Genomic DNA, 21,342 nt, shown 5'->3' on the forward strand with positions numbered 1-21,342 from the left:
GATACGATGTATGATTTGTCTGCTTTGATGCTCAAGAAGACTCATGTGGTTGCAGTTTGAGCTCGGCAATGTATGACTCGAGCATATTTTTAGGTAGTCTCACAGGTAGAGCATGTATTTGTGTACTAGATTTGCATGTGTTTGCAATGATGTATGCAAAGTGTGGAGATTGGTGCATGCATTTGGAGTGCCGTTTGATGCGCTTTGGTTGCTCATGGTTTTGAGCGTACAGTCACTTTGGTTACTAGTTTTGTAGCCGTTTTGCTGACGAAACTCTGGTAAAATTTTTCCAACAGTTTTATGCACATTGTTGGTGCAATCGAGATTGCAATTGCTTGTAGCACTCAGGATTTGCGTGCAGTGTTTTCCCTTTTGGGTGGTGCATCACGAGCGTGTTTTGCTCGGCATTTTTGGTCTTGAGCTATAAGTGCTCGGCAATTTGGAGCTTCCAGTTTTGACTCCCAGCTATAGGTTGAGTCTAGTACTCCTACAGGTGTTGCCATTTGCAGTTGAGGACATCTTCTGCAGTGTTTTGGCTTGCATACTGGTTTCGACACAGCAAGTGTCTTGAGCTTTTTCTTTGTGCATGCTTTTGTAGGATAGTGGCTGGAGTTTACTCGCCATAGTTTGTGATCGAGTTTAGCTCTCATATTGATAGGTTTTGTCAGTTTGAACACAATTTGGTCTTCTTGTACCCACTCTCGTAGGAGTGAGGAGTTGTGTATGCTAAGGTTTTCTGGCACATTGTTCATTCATTGACACACTTTGGAAACAGCTTTTCACTCACATATGTATGTTATTTGTGGCATCGTTGAGTGATACTCCGGCTAGAGTGGTTTGGCTCTATGTATAACTTTGTGAGGTGATTCTGGACGAGTACATTCCTGGATTGGACATTTGGACATTTGTTTTTGTCTCCATTGTGATTTATTGTTGAGTTTTTGCTCCAGTTACAAGGGAGACTCTACCAAAATTTTGCCAGATATGTATGCCTATTGTAGAGGCTAGTGCGCTTGACTTTTGGTCACCTTCTTTGCTTGAGACAGTGGTTTTCTCTCGGGCAGGAGAGTTTTGTGATCTTGAGCATTGTTTTCCATAGTTTTGGCATGGATATGGAGACGCTTCAGGTTAGAGGCGGTTCTCATTCACGACCGCGACTGACATGTTGGCACTATAGCCACAATGGGAATATTAGGCGTCATTGCTTCACGCATATGAGGCAACGCAAGAGGCATATGCATGGTGCTACTATGAGGACAGATGCTAGAGAGTATGCATGTGAAGGGCATGTCACTTTTGAGTCTAGCTTGCCTTCAAAATACTTGGTGTCTTGGGATAGCACATTGTCTACGCTTTTTCTACTAGACGAGGATGCAGTTTTTCACATGATGCCACATCGTGATTTGTTTGCTCTTTCTCTAGTGGGAGACTTTGTTGTGTGGAGTTTGCTGATGGTTCAACATATGACATAGAGGGTGCTGGAGATGTATGCATGTCTTTACCTAGTGTTGTATTGCTTACGCTATGATATGTACGTTATGTACCAGGACTCAACGAGAGTCTCGTTTCAGTGTGTCAGTTGCAGAGTAGTGGACATCGTGTACTACTTGGAGAGCGGTCATTTCAGATGCATAGAGGACACTACAAGAGGTTGTGTGCACTTGTGACACTGTTAGCAACGGAAATACATCGGGTTTTTATACTCCCCGACGTCGCTAGGACCATCACTAATAGCGTCGATACGAGAACGTCGCTATGGACATCACTATAACGGTCGCTATATGCATTGCTATAGTCATGGCTATATAGCGACGATCATAGCGACGTTTAACAGGCCACCTATAGCGACGTTTATAGGGACGCTGTAGAGCCTTATATAGCGACGGTCATAGCGACGCTCGAGAGAAAAAAAATTTGGTGGCAGCGCATTCAACCATCAACCATATTGAATGTTTCAATAATTCAGTAAACCTAAATGAATCCAAGATAAGCCCAGATTCACCTTTGAAAGAAAGTGCAAGCTTAGATATAGACCCAAAGTAGTCACCCGTAAGAAAATATAACCATTAACTCCATCATCCACAGTATTGTTTGTAGAATAAAGATACAAAACTCACAAAAGTAAATTGATGAAAGTAAATCAATGACAATTGTACACATCATAGCAAAATCACTTGATTGTTAAACTTTGCAAATGTAATAGTTACAACACCATTGTCATTATTGAAAAAATATACATGGTTCTTAAAAAGACGTATAAATGTCATCTCATGATACATATGTTATGACAAAAGGAAACTAATGCTATCTAGCTATAGCTAGACTGACATCGTCTAATCAGATGTCTCATCGCGTCCAAGCGGCATATCTGTCGAAAAAAAAACAATAAGAAAGCTTTAATCTGTAAGTATAAACATATAAATATAAAACAATACAACAAATAGAAAAGACTAAACCCTAATACTAACCATGCCGCCGCGAGAACTCAGAATGTCCATCAAGGCGTTTAAGCCCTTCCTGCCTGCGTTCTCGCACTCGTACGGTGTGGGGTCACGTCCTATCATCGACCACTATCAAAACATACAAAGAATCCATTATATTAGAATTTAAAAACCCTAAGCCCTAAACTATCAAACCTAAAGAGCAATGCAAAAACACTTACAAAATCGGTCTCAAATGATGTCCACCCGCCGCTCCCCAAGTGGTGCGAGCTCCCTGCCTCTACTCGCGCTCTGGCTGCCTCCTTTTGTTGCTTCCACTTGTCGGGATTCTCACGTGCTGCTTTCTTCGCATTCTTCCAATCTTCTTTGGCCAGCCAATTTGGTATGTTCCACCCATGCTTAATTGCTTTTGGCACTTTGGAACGCTTGTGCTTGCAGTATTCACACATTCGAACCTTCATCAGATCTTCATTGAAGCGGTCATCCCGTGTTGGAACAAGAAACTCGTCATGAAGCATGCTGATGACTCTATGTTTTAAATCACTTGGCACTTCACTCCAAGTGTTTAGTAGGTAGTGTCTAAACACTTGAGCGCAAAGACCGCGCATGCACGAGATCACCTTCTTGCCTTCATCATCCAAGATGATGCCGCCGTTGAAGTCGACGGAGAAAGGCAAGCCCTCTTGTCGGTGACGCGTGAACCTGGGTGTCCCGGCAGGGGTCTCTAGCAACGTGTCGATGGGGGTACGGATGTCAAGTGTCTCCACTGGAGTCTGGGCCCCGAAGCGAGGAGTGTCGACTAGAGTGACTCTTGGAGGAGTAGCTAGTGGTGTGTAGCCACTAGGAACGGCCGTTAGCCGCGCAAAACCTGGTGTAGATGGCGATGTCGTGGATGGTGTGGGGGCGGGAAAAGAAGGGTAGGGTAAAGAGCCTTGTCGAACATGAGGTGGTGTCGAGGCATCGGCGGTGGCATCCCCACAACAATTGCTGCCGCCACCACTAGAGCGTCGGTGCCTAGACGAGTGTGAAGATCGTCTCGTTGACACCGAGCTTCGGAGTGCACTGAATGCTTCGAAACAGAGGCAGACACTAAAGGAGTAGGAACGTGCGATGGTGCGCTAGAGCAATGACGCTCCACGTACCACTGTCTTTGCTCGGGTGACAAAGAAGAAAGAAACTTCTCATCATCCATACCTACATTAAACACACGAACATTTAAACTTAATATTGAATGAATGGAGAAGAAAACATGGACAAGTAGAGAGAGAGAGAGAGAGAGAGAGAGAGAGAGAGAGAGAGAGAGAGAGAGAGACAGAGGGGACTCATAAAGGGGGAGGGATTCCTGTGTAAAGAAATTTCGTTGAATTTTTGTGAATTTGTAAAAGCACTGCGCTCCGGGTGCGATGGAGACTGAAGCTGCATCGCGAAGGTCTGCTCATAGAAGTTACTTGCCCCACCACTAAATCTAATTGATTGGGTGAAAGAGACGTTGAGAAGCAGTAGTAGTGCTTCTTAGTGTCTCTTTCACCAGATCAACTATATCTAGCGGTGGGACGAGCAGCATCTATATTGTGCAGACCAGCTTCGCGATGGCAGCTTCAGTCTCCATCCCACTCGGAGCGCAGTGCTCGTCGTCCCTGCTTGTGAGAACATACCTAGAGCATACGTACCTAGAGTGGACACAAAGACCATTAAATACAATGGCGCAATGATGCAATGACCATTAAATACAATGACGCAATTGATGCATATAGATAAAAATGGACAAAAAGCCACGTGAATACAATATACATTATAAAACGGAGCCTAAATTGTTCAAATACAATATTTATAGCTTGAAGAGGTCTCTCTCTCATCCTCGCAAAGCTCAGCATAACTTCCTATATCTATATAGAGCTCTCCATTTAAACAGATGTCTTCCGTTTCATTTTGTAGATCCTCTGCATGCACCCCATAGAGAGTAGCAGCTTGATGCTTGTCTGGCACCACCTCAACGACTTCTGACTGAGCATCTTCTCTGATCTCCTCCATTGATGCCACTCTGATTGGCACATGGTAGCCTTCATACGTCCGTGCACTACGAGGGGCTACCTCTATGACGTACCACCAGTTTGATGCAGACTTTGTAGGATGAAATATCACCTGCCAGAGCCACATAACTTACATGAGAGCTTCCAAGCACATAACTTCTAAAATGGGATGTTAACTATTTACATACTTACTTGTTCACAATGCTCGGGTAGTACGAAAGTGTCTCTTAGGTCAGTCCATTTCTTAGTTGAATCCACCTCAAGAAAACCAGACTCTCCTCTACGCACAGTAGCGTTGCGACCCTCCATGATTATCTTGAACCACTGCACGTCGAACAAGTCGACAAAAAATCCTCTATAATCAATCATCAAAATCTCTTGTAGTGTGCCGAAGTATGTGAGTTCCGCCACCACAGGATCTGCATCAGAGGACCGTCATCGACTAGACTGTTCAAATTTTGCCATGATTCCACAATCTTGAGTAAAATTCTTTTTGTCGATCCGTTCCACCCTAAAATGTCGACCTTTACACCATGCTACTGTGTATGACTTATACTAAAACCAACAAAGATTATGAGTGGCCATTCAAACATCTAGAAAGTCACTAGTCGTACATTGCAAACTTACCTTGGTCGCGCAACCCCAAGAGTACTCCCACTCCTCCTCAGTCACTTCTTCACCGCACTATTGTGCACTTTTCAATTGGTTGTGCAACCATCTTAAGCTCATGAATGTTGGTAGGCTCTCCAGACCCGTCGGATAGTGCATCGGTGGTCGTCTTCCCCGTCTCCACTCTATTCGCGCCCTTTGTCGCTCTTGTTTTGCATCCTCATATTGTGAAATCCACTTTTACATCACTGGATTGTGAAGCATGCAAAATCGGTTGATTTTAGCCTCTAGATCTTCCATCATCTTCTTCTGAACACCGAGATTGCACATGACAATCCTAGATATGCGCTCATCATCTATGGTTCGCCATAGCGTGTCCCGGGCTTTATCAAATCCGTCTAGCCACTCTCCAATGTACACTAGGGACTCTGATACCAGCCAACCTTCTACCATGCTACCCTCCGGGCGTGCCTTGTAACGCACATATCCCTTGAGCGTTTTCATGAAACGTTCTAAAAAGAACATCCAGCTGGAATGTATTGTGCCAGCTATTTCCACCTCATCAACTATGTGAACAAGAAGATGCACCTGAATGGTTAGCACGGTAGTAGGAAAGTGTTTCCCAAACATGCACACAACCTCCGCAGCGTTTAGTTTGGCAAATAGTATGGAGTCTACGTTGATCTCCTTTTGTGAGATCCATTGCACCAACTTCACAACTTTGTAGATTGTGTTACGGACGTCAAGAGACAAACATCCCTCAATGGCCACCGGTAAAATAAACTGCAAAACACGTGCAACAATGATATTAAAGTCCACACACAAATTTATTACACAATTTCCACTATGATATATTCCACTATGATATATTCCACAATGAACATACCTGACGCATTTTATGCCAGTCATGTGACTTCAAACCGGTAAGCTTTCCTTCTTTAGTAAAACATGTTCAGAGCAAGTGCATTACGCCAGTGGGGTCCGCAAAGGTCGAATGGTCTCTTTTACTTTGCGTTCTTGGGCTCCTCTGAAAATCCATGGCCCTTTAGGGATTTTTATCGATCCATCGGATGCTGTCTGCGGCCAATATTGCTCCATATGATCCACATTTCTAAGGTCAACCGTGCCTCCCAAAGTATCTTTCTTGCCGGTCAGATGGTCCCATAGCAGATTATCCACATTCTTGAATATGTGCATTGGATCGAGCAAGTGATTGATCATGAGTCAGGGCCAATATGGTAACTCGTAGCATAGAGAGAGTCTCTTCATCCCTGGGGGCAAACCGTCATCAAACACTGTAAATCTTGGTTTTTCTCAAGCTTATCTCTTATCATGTGTATACATGCAGGGCTTCAAACAAGCGGATACAGAGCATGTGTCACATGTGGACCTAGACTGAATGCACGTTGGGTGCCCTCATTGAAGAAGCAAATCTACGAAGGTCATCAAGCGTATCTTCTAGAGAATCATGTGTTACGTGACGGCTTTTTGGGAAGAGAGCCACCGAGGATGTCTGCACAAGCATGGTTAGAGCAGAAGGAGATATGTGATGACAATCACCTTAGCATTTTGTTAGTCTGGGATAGTCATGCATGATCCACATTATAATGCCTCTAATCAAAGCATTCCGTCGACCTGTGTGTCGGCTCATATCCACCACTTCTATGCCAATCCACAATTGTTGTAGCTCTTCCAATAGTGGACGAAGATACACATCCATATTCTTCACTTTATACCACCCCAGCACAATCAATCTTAGCCATAGGTGCCCCTTCTTCGTAGTCAACCACGGGGGAATGTTGTAGTTGACGATGACAACGGGCCATACATTGTAAGATGTTGATCTTTGACCAAATGGATTTACGCCATCCATAGCCAGGCTTAGGTGTAAATTTCGAGCTTCCCTGGCAAAATCCAACCATGTTTCATCTATTTGTTTCTAGGATGCGCAATCTAAAGGAATTCGTAGCACACCATCCAAAGATTTATTCTCCTCATGCCATGTTGCTAGGGCAGCCATGGACTTACATTCGAAGAAATGCTTGATGCGAGGAAGCAGAGGAAAATTTCGCAAAACCTTTTGTGGAATTTTTGTTCCGTGGAGATCTACTTGATATCTCTCGGAATCACATTTCAGACACTTCTCCATGTCTATGTATTCCCCTCTGAAAAGAATGCAGTCGTTAGGATAAGCGTGGATCGAATTGTGATCCATCCCCAAGTTTTGCAAGATCTTTCTTGCTTCCTCTCTGGAATTTGGCATCACATTATCAGCTGGCAGTCTGTGCTCTTTGAGCAATGTACACAACGAAAAAAATACGGTACAATTGTGTAAAAATCTATCAGATCAGTTTTTTATTAAAGTAAACACATTGTAATAGATCACGTGAAAAGCGTTGTGACGCTAGTGTCACTCCATCCAAACTTTGTCTGCATGTTGAGAAGAACCAGGAGTGCCTTCAATCTAGATACACGTGCTCCATCATACAATGGTGTATCGGCTTCACTTTTCATATCATCATAGATAAGCCTTTCTGAATCCATGATGGTCTCAATCATTTCATCGATCTCGGGCTCAAACATTGCCTCATTGGGAATGTGGTCTGCATGATCATCCCCCGAGCTGTGAGAGGCTACATCTTGTGGCCTCACATATGCTGCTTGACCAAAGCGCCTGCGTCTATTGGGTTGCAAGATTGCTGCATGTTGGCTTGCGTAAGAGTCCAACGAGTTATAATTGGCAACAACTCTATCTATAATAGATGGATCGAACTCCCCAAATTCACGAACGTGCTGCAAAGAAACGTGTCCAGTGTCCGTCGCACAGCATGCTTGCATTGATTACAAGGGCATAAGATCCTCGTTGAGAGGTAGGTGTTTCGGTTGGACGGCCCCACATCCTCGTCACTACTCATAATGAGGGTAAAAACCTTATAACCTGGACAACAAATTTAATCTTCAATTGGCATTCTCTGTCTTTCATCTCTCTCTCTCTCTCTCTTTCCACAGTGTAAACTACCTCACATTCTCTACTCATGTCCAATCCCCGCACACCTCAGTCTAGAGGTGCACGGAGATCACAACCACCGGGTTATAATCTCGTCTTTATTGGTCAATGCCTATATTTGTGGGTACAAGAAATCTACGCACCCACATCTACATGATAGTGCATGTAGTGGACAAAACCCCTTTGCCTCTTCTCTAGCTATAGCATTTCACAGCATCTTAACATCTTTTCATAGTAGATCTTTGTTCGAGGGATTACTTAACACATTACATGTTGGCCTCCAATCTGAGTATCATGCCTTTGAAAGCTTTCCAGCTTAAGGTCGCATCTGTAGAGAGGAAGAGAGGGATCACCGTTCTTTTAAATCTAATTTTTTTATCGTAATCTCGAAGGTAGATTCTAATATAAAAACTCAATCCAAAATCTAATCTTCAATCTAACCTACTTGAACATGTGGTGATTCGCTCCATTGAAGGGTAAAAGACATACCAATGGGGCTACTAGTTGTGTAGATGTGAAAAGGACTCACTTCATAACACGATTTTAAATTTCAAATTCGTCGTTTGTTCTCACGTGCACGCGCTCTCGCTCTCGCTCTCTCTCTCGGCAGCAGCAGTCGAACATGCAGGTGGAATTGCTGGTCCGCATGGTCCATCAAACATAAATCTAGATCTAGTTTAATCTTAAACTCAAAATAAACCTAAATTTAATCTAATCTAACATAAATTTAAATCTAACGTAAATAAATCTAAATCTATTCTAACGTAAATCTAACTCAAAATAAACATAAATCTAATCTAATTTAACCTAAATAAACCTAAATCTAATATAACGTAAATCTAAATCTAATCTAATTTAACCTAAATAAACCTAAATCTAATATAACGTAAATCTAAATCTAAATCTAAATCTAACCTGATCTTACACTCAACATAAACATAAATCTAAATGTAATCTAACCTAATTTAATTTAAATTTTAACATAATCTCTTTTTTTCTCTGTTTTCTCCCCTTACCTCTCTCTTTCGTCTTCTCCCCCCCTCTCTCTCTCTCTTTGGTTTTATTCTCTCTCTTTCTCTTTGTTCAACAGGTCTCGAGTTCAACTCCTTGTCGGCTAGATCTTTAAGGTCTCTTGGGATAGTTTCCTACGACTTTAAAACTCTCTTCTTCTCGGGTATGTGTGTATGTGTGCCAACAAAAAGAGGAAAATGGTATAACCTTTCTATCACCCAAGTGTGGTAGATTGGTTATGCCATTTCCCGCTTGAATAAAAGGTCTTGAGTTCAACTCCTTGGTGGCTAGATCTTTAAGGTCTCTTGGGATAGTTTCCTACGACGTTAAAACTTTCTTCTTCTCGGGTGTCTGTGTGTGGTTGTGTGTGTGTACCAATAAAAAGAGGAAAATGGTATAACCTTTCTATCACCCAAGTGTGGTAGATTGGTTATGCCATTTCCCTCTTGAATAACAGGTCTTGAGTTCAACTCCTCGTCGGCTAGATCTTTAAGGTCTCTTGGGATAGTTTCCTACGATGTTAAAACTCTCTTCTTCTCGGGTGTGTGTGTGTGTGTACCAATAAAAAGAGGAAAATGGTATAACCTTTCTATCACCGAAGTGTGCTAGATTGGTTATGCCATTTTCCTCTTGAATAACAGGTCTTGAGTTCAACTCCTCGTTGGCTAGATCTTTAAGGTCTCTTGGGATAGTTTTCTACAACGTTAAAACTCTCTTCTTCTTCTTCTTCTTCTTCTTCTCTCTTTTCTCTCTCTCTCTCTCTCTCTCTCTCTCTCTCTCTCTCTCTCTCTCTTTTCCTCTCTCAATGTGTGTGTGTATGCATTCTTTGTTTATGCATGTGTGTGTGCGTGTGTGTTTTGTTTATGCATGCTCTCTCTCTCTCTCTCTCTCTCTCTCTCTCTCTCTCAAAAACACAATGTGTGTGTGTGTGTGTGTGTGTGTGTGAGAGAGAGAGAGAGAGAGAGAGAGAAAGAGGGGAAGGGAACATGAGAGAGAAGAGAGGAAAGGAGCATACCTGGCTCTCCTTCCTCTCCTTGTGTGTGTGTGTGTGTGTGTGTGTGTGTGTGTGTGTGTGTGTGTGTGGAGAAGAAAGAGAGAGAGAGGGAGAGGACGGGTTACCTTTGCTTGCTTGAGAGTCGAAAACTCAGATATGAGATCTGAGTTTTTGAGCGCTCTCGGTTTATTTTTTACCCCTATCGGCGTCGCTATGGGCGTCGTTAAGTTACAAGTAAACTAGCGACAACCATAGCAACGCTGTGGGTTTTCACTTTTGAGTGTCGCACCGCGAGCGTCACTAATGTGAAGTACCTCTTGTAGTGGGATCACTTGTGATAGCCATTGGTGCTAGGAGTGGTCTAGTATACCCTTTGCATATTTCTAACACACACGAGGCGGTGTAGTCTCTGTGTATTGCAGCCATGTTTGGAGCGAGAGACGAGGCGTGTCTCTTTTGCCGATGTGGTGCATGGAGAGCACATCGTGCATTTGTCTTGTGGTGATGTTCACACAGACAGTGGTATCTCTGGGGATGCACATCTTGGTCAGTCATCAGTTGAGGTGACATACGTATAGCTCGAGACTGATGCATTGTTCTATGATGCGTCTGATACGTTTGAGGATGACAGTTTCCTTCAGCCACCTGTGTGTGATTGCAGTGGTACTGATTTTTCGGTTTTGCAGTCATTCTCAGCAGATATGCGGTTGCCAGACGATGCTGACATGGTGATGCATAGTCAGGTGGTTCCTGATGAGGATGCATATGGCATTGAGGTTTCTGACAGGGATAGGTTGGCACACATAGTGCATGTTTCGTCGGCTTTCGGGTTCTTTCGGGTCTCTCATGTCTGACCTTTTGGTCTCGAGACCTGATCTTGCTTATGCGGTTGGTGCATTTGTAGTGGAAGTTGTCAATCGTGCGATGATTGACATTGGCATTGTGCATTGTGGAGCCATGCAGGTCTTCACTCGATACCTGCATGAGGAGTGTCATCGTGGCTCTAGCCCTAGTGGTATGCATGTTGCAGAGGCACTAGAGTGGTTATAGAGTGAGGCAGCGGGCATAGGTTGAGAGATGTCTTCTCTCACCTCTTGTATACTAGTTGTATGCTAGTCTTCTCGCCACTTATTGGCACACAACCTTTAGTGGGAGAATGTTAGATAAAGGCGGTGTGCCTCACCGTGCTTTGCCCGTGTCCGTCGGCCAGTGTCCAACCACCCACATTTATCTCCTTATTCTTTATACATACAAAGAATAAGGAGCTCTCACTCCTTCTCACATTGTGCTCATACAATGAGATTTGGGAGCTCCACCCCACATCCCTGTGTCATGCTATCTCTCCCCTTCTCACTCTCCGTACACGCACCGCATTTGCGCACTCACAGAGCCTGAGCACCAACTCTCGCTCTAGGCTATTTTTGGCAGATACGAACGAGGGTTGCAATCAGATATGCTTTCATCTTGAAGGAAAGGGTCAGGGTAGGGTTAAGAATCTTTGGGATGTTTTTGGCGGATACGAAGCGAGGGTGTCTTGCCAGATGCAATCACATATGCCTACATCTTGAAGGCAAGGGTGAGTCGGGGTCAAGAATTTTGGGTTGTTTTTAGCATATGCAGAGAGAGGGAATCTCATCAAAGCAATCATGTACACTTGCACCTTGAATACATGTGGCATTACACAAGATGCTGATACAAAAAGAAGAATTAATGATGTTAGTCAAGGGTTTTTGATGGTGCTTGGCACTATGTTGGTCGATGTGTATGCCAAATGTGGTGCACTACATAAATCTCTGAAAGTGCTTGAGGCACTTTCTGTCCTAGATGTTGTTTCTTGGAATAATGCATTCATTATAGGATATGCCCAACCTGGAGAGGGCCTAAAAGCTCTAGGATTTCCTTGGCGGATGCGAAGCGAGGGTGTCTCCCTGGATACAATCACACACGCCTGCATCTTCAAGGCAAGGGTTAGGGTGAGGAAGCTCTGAGCTATATCTAGAAGATGCAGAAAGAGGGCATCTCTCCAAATGCAATCACATACACTAGCACCTTGAAGGCATGTAGGCAAAAGAATTCATGATGATATTGTTAGTTATAGGTTATTGAAAGAAAACACTTCCTTGATCCACATGTATGCCAAATGTGGTGCACTTCATAAAGCACAAAAAGTGCTTGAGGAGATTTTTGTCCTGGATGTCTCTTGGAAAACACTAATTGCGGGACATGCCCAACTTGGGCAAGGCCAAGAAGCTCTGGGCTGTTTTTGGCGGATGCAAAGCTAGGGTGTCTCCCGAGATGCAATCACATACACTTGCATCTTGAAGGCAAGGGTCAGGGTTAGGAAGCTCTACACACACCTTGAAGGCATGTAGCATTACACAAGATGCCGAAATGGGCAAAATAATTTAGGATGATATTGTTAGTCAAGGGTTGTTGAAAGTAAACGTGGTGCTTGTCACTGACTTGGTCGACATGTATGCCAAATGTGATGCACTCCATAAAGCACAAAACGTTGTTGAGGATCTTCCTATCTGGGACGTTGTGTCTTGGAATGCACTGATGCGGGATATGCCCAACTTGGGCAGGGCCAAGAAGCTCTAGGCTATTTTTGATGGATGCAAAGTGAGGGTGCCTATCCAGATGCAATCACATATGCTTGCATCTTGAAGACAAGGGTCAGTTTCTGGAAGCTCTGGGCTATTTTCAACAGTTGGAGAGAGAGGGCATCTCTCCAAATGCCCAATCTCGGACACTTGGACCTTAAAGGCATGTGGCATTACACAAGATGATGATATGGGAAAATGAATTTACAATGATATTGTTACTCATCAGTTGAAAGAAAATGCCGTGCTCGGCTCTACCTTGGTCGACATGTATGCCAAATGTCGTGGTTGGCTCTGCTATGGTCGACATGTACGCTAATTGTGGTGCACTCCATAAAGCACAAGAAGTGCTTGAGGAGATTCCTATAGATAATGGGGGGAGGGATTCCGACCCCCCCCTTCCCAACCACCCATCAGCAACAGCTCATTCCGGCTTCTTCAAGCTAGTGAAACATGTGGGATACAAGAAACAACAGTACAGCTTGCGATCAATGAGAGAGAGAGAGAGAGAGAGAGAGAGAGAGAGAGAGAGAGAGAGAGAATGTCTTGCTTGGCTTTGACTTGGTCGTCGACATGTATGCCAAATGTGGTGCACTGGATAACGCACAAAAAGTGCTTGAGGAGCTTCATATTTGAGATATTGTCTCTTGGAATGAATTGATTGTTGCGGGATATGCCCTACTTGGGTAGGGCCAAGAAGCTGGTGTTTTTGGTGGATGCGAAGTGAGGGTGTATCGCCGTATGCAATCACATACTTTTGCATCTTGAAGGCATGTGGCACTACAAGAGGTGTCCCCTGTGGGAGGTGGTGCCTCCAGTTCTCACATTATTTCATAGACTTTAGAGAGAGAGAGAGAGAGAGAGAGAGAGAGAGAGAGAGAGTCCACTAGATAGAGAGAGAATGGGAGGATAATGAGAAATTGAGATAATGTAAGAGAGAGAGAGAGGGAGGGAAATTCAAAGCTAGAGAGAGGGAGAGCGAAGGAGAGAGAGAGAGAGAGAGATAAAATGATATATTAATGTCTTCAAAAGGCCAAAATGACCTATCCATAATATCTATAATGGGGGGCCCCCAACCACATGGGGGCGTCTGCTTGCTTCGATACCTTCAAGTAGTGTGCCCTATGTGAACGGTGAGACACACACACACACACACACACACACACACACACACACACACACACACACATAGAGGGACCACCAAAGTTGAAATGAAGTCTAGAGAGAAAGAGAGAGGGGGGGGGGGGGGGGGGGGGGGGGGATCCCTTGCCCTCGTGCACAGAAACTATGGTAGGGTAGGGTAGCACAGTGTATGCCGAAGGAGGAGGGAGGGATGGGACGGGGAGAGAGAGTAGTTGTTGATTCGTATTGTGGGTGAAAGCTCTTGGTTGTGAATGCAAAGGGTATCTCTTTGATGCAATCACATACACTTGCATGTTGAAGGCAAGGGCCAAATGCAATCATGTACACTTGCACTTGTTGATATGGGCAAAATAATTCACAATGATATTGTTAGTCAAAAGTTATTGAAAGAAAACATCATGCTTGGCAATGCTTTGGTCGACATGTATGCCAAATATGGTGCACTTCATAAAGCACCAAAAGTGCATGAGGAGCTTCGTGTGTGGGATTTTGTCTCTTGGAATGCAATAATTGTGGGATATGCCTAACTTGGGCATGGCCTAGGAACTCTAGCCTGTTGTCGGCGGATGCAAAGTAAGGGTGTCTCTCTGATGCAATCACATACGCTTGCATTTTGAAGGCAATGGCCTAATGATCATATAGACTTGCACCTACTTATATGGGTAAAAGAATTCACGATGATATTGTTAGTCAAGGATTGTTGAAAGGAAGCATCGTCCTTGGCATTTCCTTGGTCAACATGTCGAATGTGGTGCACTTCATAAAGCAGAAAAAGTGCTTGAGGAGCTTCCTATGCGGGATATGTCTCTTGGAATGTACTGATTGTGGGATGCCTAGGCAGGGTCAAGAAGCTATGGGCTGTTTTTGACATATGCAAAGTGAGGGAATCTCCCCAGATGCAATCACATATGCTTGCATCTTGAAGGCAAGGGCCAAATGCAATCATGTACACTTGCACTTGGTGATATGGGCAAAAGAATTCATGATGATATTGTTGGTCAGGGGTTGTTAAAAGAAAACGTAGGCCTTATGTAGATAGTGATGGCATGCCTAAGCACAGAGGCCTTACCGTTGTACTGTTGGTAAGAGCAAGTGAGACCCACCGTGGGCGGGTTGCGCGAGCTAGTAAATTCAGATACCTAAATGACCAAAGTTATAATGACCAAAGTTATAATGACAAAATATAATTATACAAATGTTTCTCTTTACTATCTCTGTTCGTAATTCTCTCCTTGTCATCGTAGGTGGCACCATCTTTAAAGGCGATGAGAATCTCACTTGTATCTATGAAGAGTGTCCTTGAGGAATGGCTCACACAGACTTTGTCTCAAAATCTTATGTAGGCCAATTATGACTTTTCACCTTTTTTTAGAGGTACGACCAAAAATAAACAACATAGATACTAACCTCCATGAGGAGGCGGCAAACTTGAGCTGATAAGAGGGCAGTCACATACACCAAATAGAGGTATTTTTGTAGGGCCTTCCAAATTAGAAAATACGTTCTCACACACCTTCCACACTGTATTACATGTGACGCACAACTTACAAGCACCTCTAATTTAGAGGGCCTTTGAACCACCCTCCTGATTTTAGAAGGCCCTCCAAATGAGTTCTGACCTCCTAGTGCAAGTCAATTAGACCTTTCCACTTATAATCACTTACTTTTTTGTCCTTATCTAAAATTCAAATGTTTGGCCCACCCAGCAACTTGCTAGCGCGTGACATATGGGAATGCTCAATTTTTGAATAGAGGGCCTTCCAATTTAGACTGCCCGCCATTTTGGAAGGCCTATGTGAAGGCCATCTAAGGGTGGCGAATTCATATATAACCATGGGATAGGGCTTTGTGCCATATGTGTAGCCAAGCGGAATTGAATCAAACCTTGGACCTGGAGGCTTTTGCTCCACCTAGTGCTCATTTGGTAAGCAGGACACCTAGAGGCTGGAGAAACAAGATGAGGAATCACGAGGGCCTGCCAATGGAAGGATTTGTGAAGGTGTCGTCAGGAAGTAGGAATATTAGTGGGCTCATCTGAGATGAGCATGTAAATTCAAAGCTATGTTGAATAATACGCTTAACTACCACATGCACTAATTTCTGATTAGCAGTAGCTAGCAAATTGCTCATTTGTCATTTTAACTAGCAAGCTGATCAATAATTAGCGGGGAACTATTCAGCGCAATCACTAATTATTGATTAACCTGTTAATTTTTAATAATTAGTGGACCCATCACGAGTTTTGAACTCAGGACCTGATACTCCAGAGGGAATCGAAGGTCGGTGTGTGTGTGTGTGTGTGTGTGTGTGAGAGAGAGAGAGAGAGAGAGCTTATTTTCCAATTTTTCTACAGAGCTCAATAGTCTTCGGAAGCTGATGTGAGAGAGATGGAGAGAGAGGGAGATGGAGCTCACATCCAATTTCTTCAAAGTTCAAGAGTCTTCTGGGTATGGTTACCTATTGCTTTGCCCCTCTTGCTGCCATTTCTGTCATGCATGTGGAGCTAGCTGCCTGCTGACGTCTGTTTTCGACAAAAGCCTCCTCGCATTTAATTTACTCTCTCTACCCATACCCAAGCAATTCCTTCATCCGTAACCCTCTCAGTACCTGATGACTCCCCACCGGGCCGGTGGTCCCCTGCCCCTAATCGTACCTAGCTAGGTATGTTGTGCCTCCCTCACAGAAGCTCATGATATTGAGGTAAGTTATAATGTGAGAATTATTGTGAGAATCTGTCCAAAACTTTTTGTGGCTATGCCAAACTAAAGGCTATTCACAGCCTCTTGTATAGTTGGAAAGTTTTCTCCACCTTGTCCAATGGGCTCAAGAAGAGAATCAAAGGAAGATTGATTTCAAGTATTATGGGTTCTTTTAGATACAGCCTTGAAGTGAAGCTATGCCCAACATAATTGCTCCTTGAAATTTGACTACCAATTACTGATAGTGCTACAACAATGGCCTTAGCTCTCTCTCTCTCTCTCTCTCTCTCTCCCTTTTAGGGGCAACCTTGTGACCCAGAGAGTGTCTCAAGTGGGTTTACATGGAGCTCTTGAGCAACAGGTCTTGAAGACTCACTAGATAGGTCTTTCAGGTCTTTTGGGATTGTTCCTATGACTTTGAAAATTCTCCTCTTCTTCTTTTTTTTATTGTGCACGATTGTGATTGTGATGATGTTAGCTCTTAGCTAATCGATTAAAATTGGGCATTCACACATTGAGTTCCCTCGAGGCGGAATAGTTAGCTTGCTTGATGTGAAGCCATAATAACGGTCGTAGCATTGGTTTAAGCCTTCATAGAGCTTTTTAAATGCCCCCTAAATAATAATTTACAAGGACTTTTTTGTTACATGCAGAGGTTGTATCTGTGCATTGTCCTTTGTGCATAGCTTCATGCCAATCGACGCCCATCTTTGTCGGCATCCACTTGATGAGGTGAAGTTGATGAGCCATCAGTTGGTCAAAAATTCCCTTCGGAGCGAGTGCTAGCTCAGTTGATAGAGCAAGAGCCTCTTGTGTCCAAAGTCTTGGGTTCAACCCCCCTTGACAACTCGTATGACATGTGGCCCTTAGGGGCTATTCCCCAAGTCTATGTGATGGTTTGGCCAACCTTATCCGGCTAGGATACTCACCTCGCAGAGTCGGGTGTGAGTTGTAATTTCAAGTTGTAGGTCTCTCTCTCTCTCTCTCTCTCTCTCTCTCTCTCTTTGTAACCCTCTGGTGAAGGGGAGATGTCAAGCAAAACACTTTACTATCCTTAACTTGGGACCTTTACCCTAGATTTAGCTATGAGAGCTCATTCATTTAGCCTACCTACATTGTTTATATGGAGGGCTAGATGTAAGCTACACTTAAGAAGGGTGCTTGTTGCATTCAATTGGTACAATTTGAGAGTTTGCATCGGGAGATGTCAAGCAAAACACTTTACTATCCTTAACTTGGGACCTTTACCCTAGATTTAGCTATGAGAGCTCATTCATTTAGCCTACCTACATTGTTTATATGGAGGGCTAGATGTAAGCTACACTTAAGAAGGGTGCTTGTTGCATTCAATTGGTACAATTTGAGACTTCAAGATGCAAACTGCTCCAGATTACACATGACTACTAGTACATGATCACCTACGAGGCAAGCATGTAGCAACAATGCCAATATGTCATCAATACTACTTGGGTGAGCTTGTATATCCTCCTTGACAAAGGGTGGCTCAATTTGTTGGCAACACTAGCAACCGGTCCACCTCCCATCATAGGCTATAGTTCATCGATAGAGAGGATATTGCCTTAGCCCCTTGAGTTGTTTGATAAGGGGATCTCGTATGCTCAAGTATGTAGGACCATTGTCCTAGTACTGACGCAAAAGATCGAGTGAGCGAGTGAGTGCCGCTTGACAGCCAGCAGAAGAATCATCATACTAGGAGGGAGTGGACAAAAACCATTGGGCCCTCTTGACTATGCTCAAAACAATACTATATCATCTGCAAACTCCTCTCCCTGTACTTCTACATTTGGGGTAGACAAATTACAATTCACAACCTTAAACAAGAACAACAAGAGGATGCGGCACAAAGAATGTTCTTCTTGGGCTTCATCATTCATGACGAGAGTTAGCACCAGGTGTCCAACTCTTTCGTTGTTTTTCGGATAAGTTACAAACTGTAATTGCTGAAGTCTCCCAGCACTAGATATTTTGAACTCCCACTCTCACATGTATATGTAGTCACCGCCTTGCCTCTGGGCAGATATGGTTATAGTTTTTTGTTCTCTCTTAATACATCACTTTACTGCTGTTTTTTTTTAACACAAACTCTTCCATCTTCCACTCCCCTAGCATCACAATTTTCCATAACAAGGTCCATTGCATCGCAGCTTAACCCAGTACAAATTACTTGCATCAAATTCCAATCCAGCTTGCAGAAAGAAAAACTTTAACACGCCACAAAGGCTAAATTTATCTAAACGGAAGCCATATGATTCAGGTGCACAAAATGTCCATAGTGTTAAACACATATTGCGCACACAACCAATCCCATCAATCTACACCACACTAACTGCTATAGATGCATGACCATAACATAGAAACTTAGTCTGGTCATCATGGATATCGGACGACTCACATAATTATACATCCATCGCCAAGGCGCAATGCACGAGCATAGATGTATGTTTGAGAGAGAGAGAGAGAGAGAGAGAGAGAGAGAGAGAGAGAGAGAGAGAGCTATTTTACACATAGTCCTCCAAAGCCAACATAAAGATAAATTTGTATAGTCAACACTTGGCTACAATGAAATATTGATTACACTACTAATCTTCCTGAGTCTGCTCTTACAAATGATTATTTGTATCGACAGCATTAGAAAAACACAAAATTGGTTACTCTGCTAATAAGCGGTTATGTAACTTACGCATCGAAACAAGGCCACAATTGCATTTAAATGCTTTGCTTGGACCACATGGGACCTTGCCACTCTCTGCAGCAAAGATCTGAAAACCCAGCAGCAGAGGTTGTTCATAATGAGGGCTTCGTCCTGCTCTACTTGACCCTCATGAGCTACCAAAGAGAGTCCCACATTCAAGGAAACCCGATCACGAGAACACCTATACACGGAACAAATACCCCGCTGTGCAAATCTGAGAACAAACGTCCATCACTCTACAACAACCCGTCACAAAGGAAAGAGAAACTCCAGATCGCCTTGCCCGACACATTACGCAGAAGCCAGTAAAGGTGATGAAGCCGGTGGCGTCGGGCCATAGGCAGGTGGTGGAGGAGCCACAGGGGTTGTCTCCTCATTGTCTTCCACATCCCAGAGAAAGGAAGCATAGGATGCCATGACATAACTGCACATAAAGAAAACTCATAATTGTACACATGTATGCCTGTAAGCAAAAACAGTAAAGAATAGATTTCCTTTTATTTTCTACACACACACACAAGAACACCATACATGGCACACATGCATCGTTGCAGAGTTGCTTGCATGCAACATTGCAAATTTGCAGTCGGCCCCTGCTCATGATCACATCATGCATATAGATGAGACTGTAAAAATATGTCACGTTTAGTTGGACTAAGAAACTAACCAGTTGACCAGCACGGCTTAGGAGATCCATCAGGCAGTTATAATGCTCCAATGCAGGGAGTACTGAATACTCTCCTATCATAGCTTCAAAACAGTGCTAACCTACCCCAACAAAGCCCCCATGGCTGCAAACAGAAAGAATAGCAAGAAACATGACTTCATTTGGCTTAATACCTGTTTTTCTTGCTTTGTCAAAAAGATGAAGCACATGCTCCGTGTCTCCTTGCCGTGCATATCCAGTCAATAGTGCACTCCATGTTAGATTATCTGTGATAGGTATTAGGTTAAACAAATAATGTGCATCAACCATACAGCCGCACTTGCAGTGTTGGAAAACTTACCTTTTGGGCTTGACCTTGTGACATGGAGCACATTGCTAGGTGCATTGAGGAATTGGGGCGATGTTGATCTTGGTAGGCAGTCTTTTGAATGGGTGGCCAGGCTCGATGAAGGTAATGCAGCAACTTATACTGTGATGTCTAACATATATGCAGAAGCTGGTATGCCTACCAGTTACAGTAGCCTCATTGCATCATATTAAACCAGCTTGCAATAATCAGATGTACGGATTTTTGTCAGGACAAGGTCATGTGGGACAAGGCCTTGAGGCTGGAAAAAGGCCCTAAAAGGTCATGTAGGGGATGGATGGACTAAGATTTTTCCTCCTCTTCTTGGATCGTTCATGTATGCATGACAGGGTTGTGCTCTCATTGTTTATCAGAGTGAGAATACATCCTCCTGCTTCTGCATGGGAAGCGTTGTGGTGCCCTTGTACTAGAAAATGCAACTACAACATACGTGCTGCTCTCTCTCTCTCTCTCTCTCTCAATGACACAGACGTGTTGAACGCAATACTACACAACTCACGTCGCGAGCACCTGCAGCAAAGGACTTTACAAACAACGTCCACGTGGACGGCATGCGTTAAAGGACGCCTACCCTGACCCAATACTAGGGCCTTTCTTTAGCAGGCCAAAAAATAGTTTTGGACTCCCAATACTCATATATCCAATGTTTGAGAGTATCTATTACATTTTTATATGTAGGAATCTTTTTCAGATTCCTTGGTCCCATCCTCCCGTGCGCATCGTCTCACTGCCACGGATGCCGCTAAGCTCCTGTCCCATTGCCCTCAGCACTATATAACACGGGGTATTAATTGAAGTGTTGGCCCTGGGATCCATGACGAAGAACTCCGAGCACGAATCACGAGAGTCGCATCGTTGTCAGATTTTCAAGAAGTAAACAAGGACAGAATAGTGGACGTTCAAGTTTATTTATGAATTTTATGTTTCGCTGTGTAGGCACGTGATGCACATAGGCAAGTTGGTTACGCCATAAGCCTCTCAAGGCCGGGGTCCTGGATTCGAGACACATGATTGCCATCCGGGGGCCATTTTTTTCCCACAACCCTTCCCACGACACT

At 43.7% G+C, this 21,342-nt stretch overlaps 1 protein-coding gene across 1 annotated transcript; it reads right to left on the bottom strand.

Moving 5' to 3' along the window:
- Positions 1–19,073: 19,073 nt before the first annotated feature.
- LOC147440642 (uncharacterized) lies at positions 19,074–20,837 on the bottom strand. The gene is made up of 5 exons (XM_086483325.1): positions 20,795–20,837; positions 20,258–20,380; positions 20,091–20,183; positions 19,918–19,933; positions 19,074–19,674 (listed from the first exon to the last, which is right to left on the bottom strand). Exons 1-5 carry the CDS (start codon positions 20,835–20,837, stop codon positions 19,542–19,544), a joined length of 408 nt encoding a protein of 135 aa, XP_086339451.1. The 3' UTR covers positions 19,074–19,541.
- Between the last annotated feature and the right edge of the window lie 505 nt (positions 20,838–21,342).

Source organism: Adiantum capillus-veneris, chromosome 15 (genome assembly GCF_014529385.1).
Source record: "Adiantum capillus-veneris isolate H3 chromosome 15, ASM1452938v2, whole genome shotgun sequence".
NCBI classification, from domain to species: domain Eukaryota; kingdom Viridiplantae; phylum Streptophyta; class Polypodiopsida; order Polypodiales; family Pteridaceae; genus Adiantum; species Adiantum capillus-veneris.

Coding starts and splice junctions, on each gene's coding strand:
- LOC147440642 (XM_086483325.1), bottom strand. CDS start 20,837: ATGCCGTCCACGTGGACGTTGTTTGTAAAGTCCTTTGCTGCAG. Junction 20,381..20,794: donor TGTAAAGTCCTTTGCTGCAG/GTGCTCGCGACG, acceptor TCACAGTATAAG/TTGCTGCATTACCTTCATCG. Junction 20,184..20,257: donor CACAAGGTCAAGCCCAAAAG/GTAAGTTTTCCA, acceptor TACCTATCACAG/ATAATCTAACATGGAGTGCA.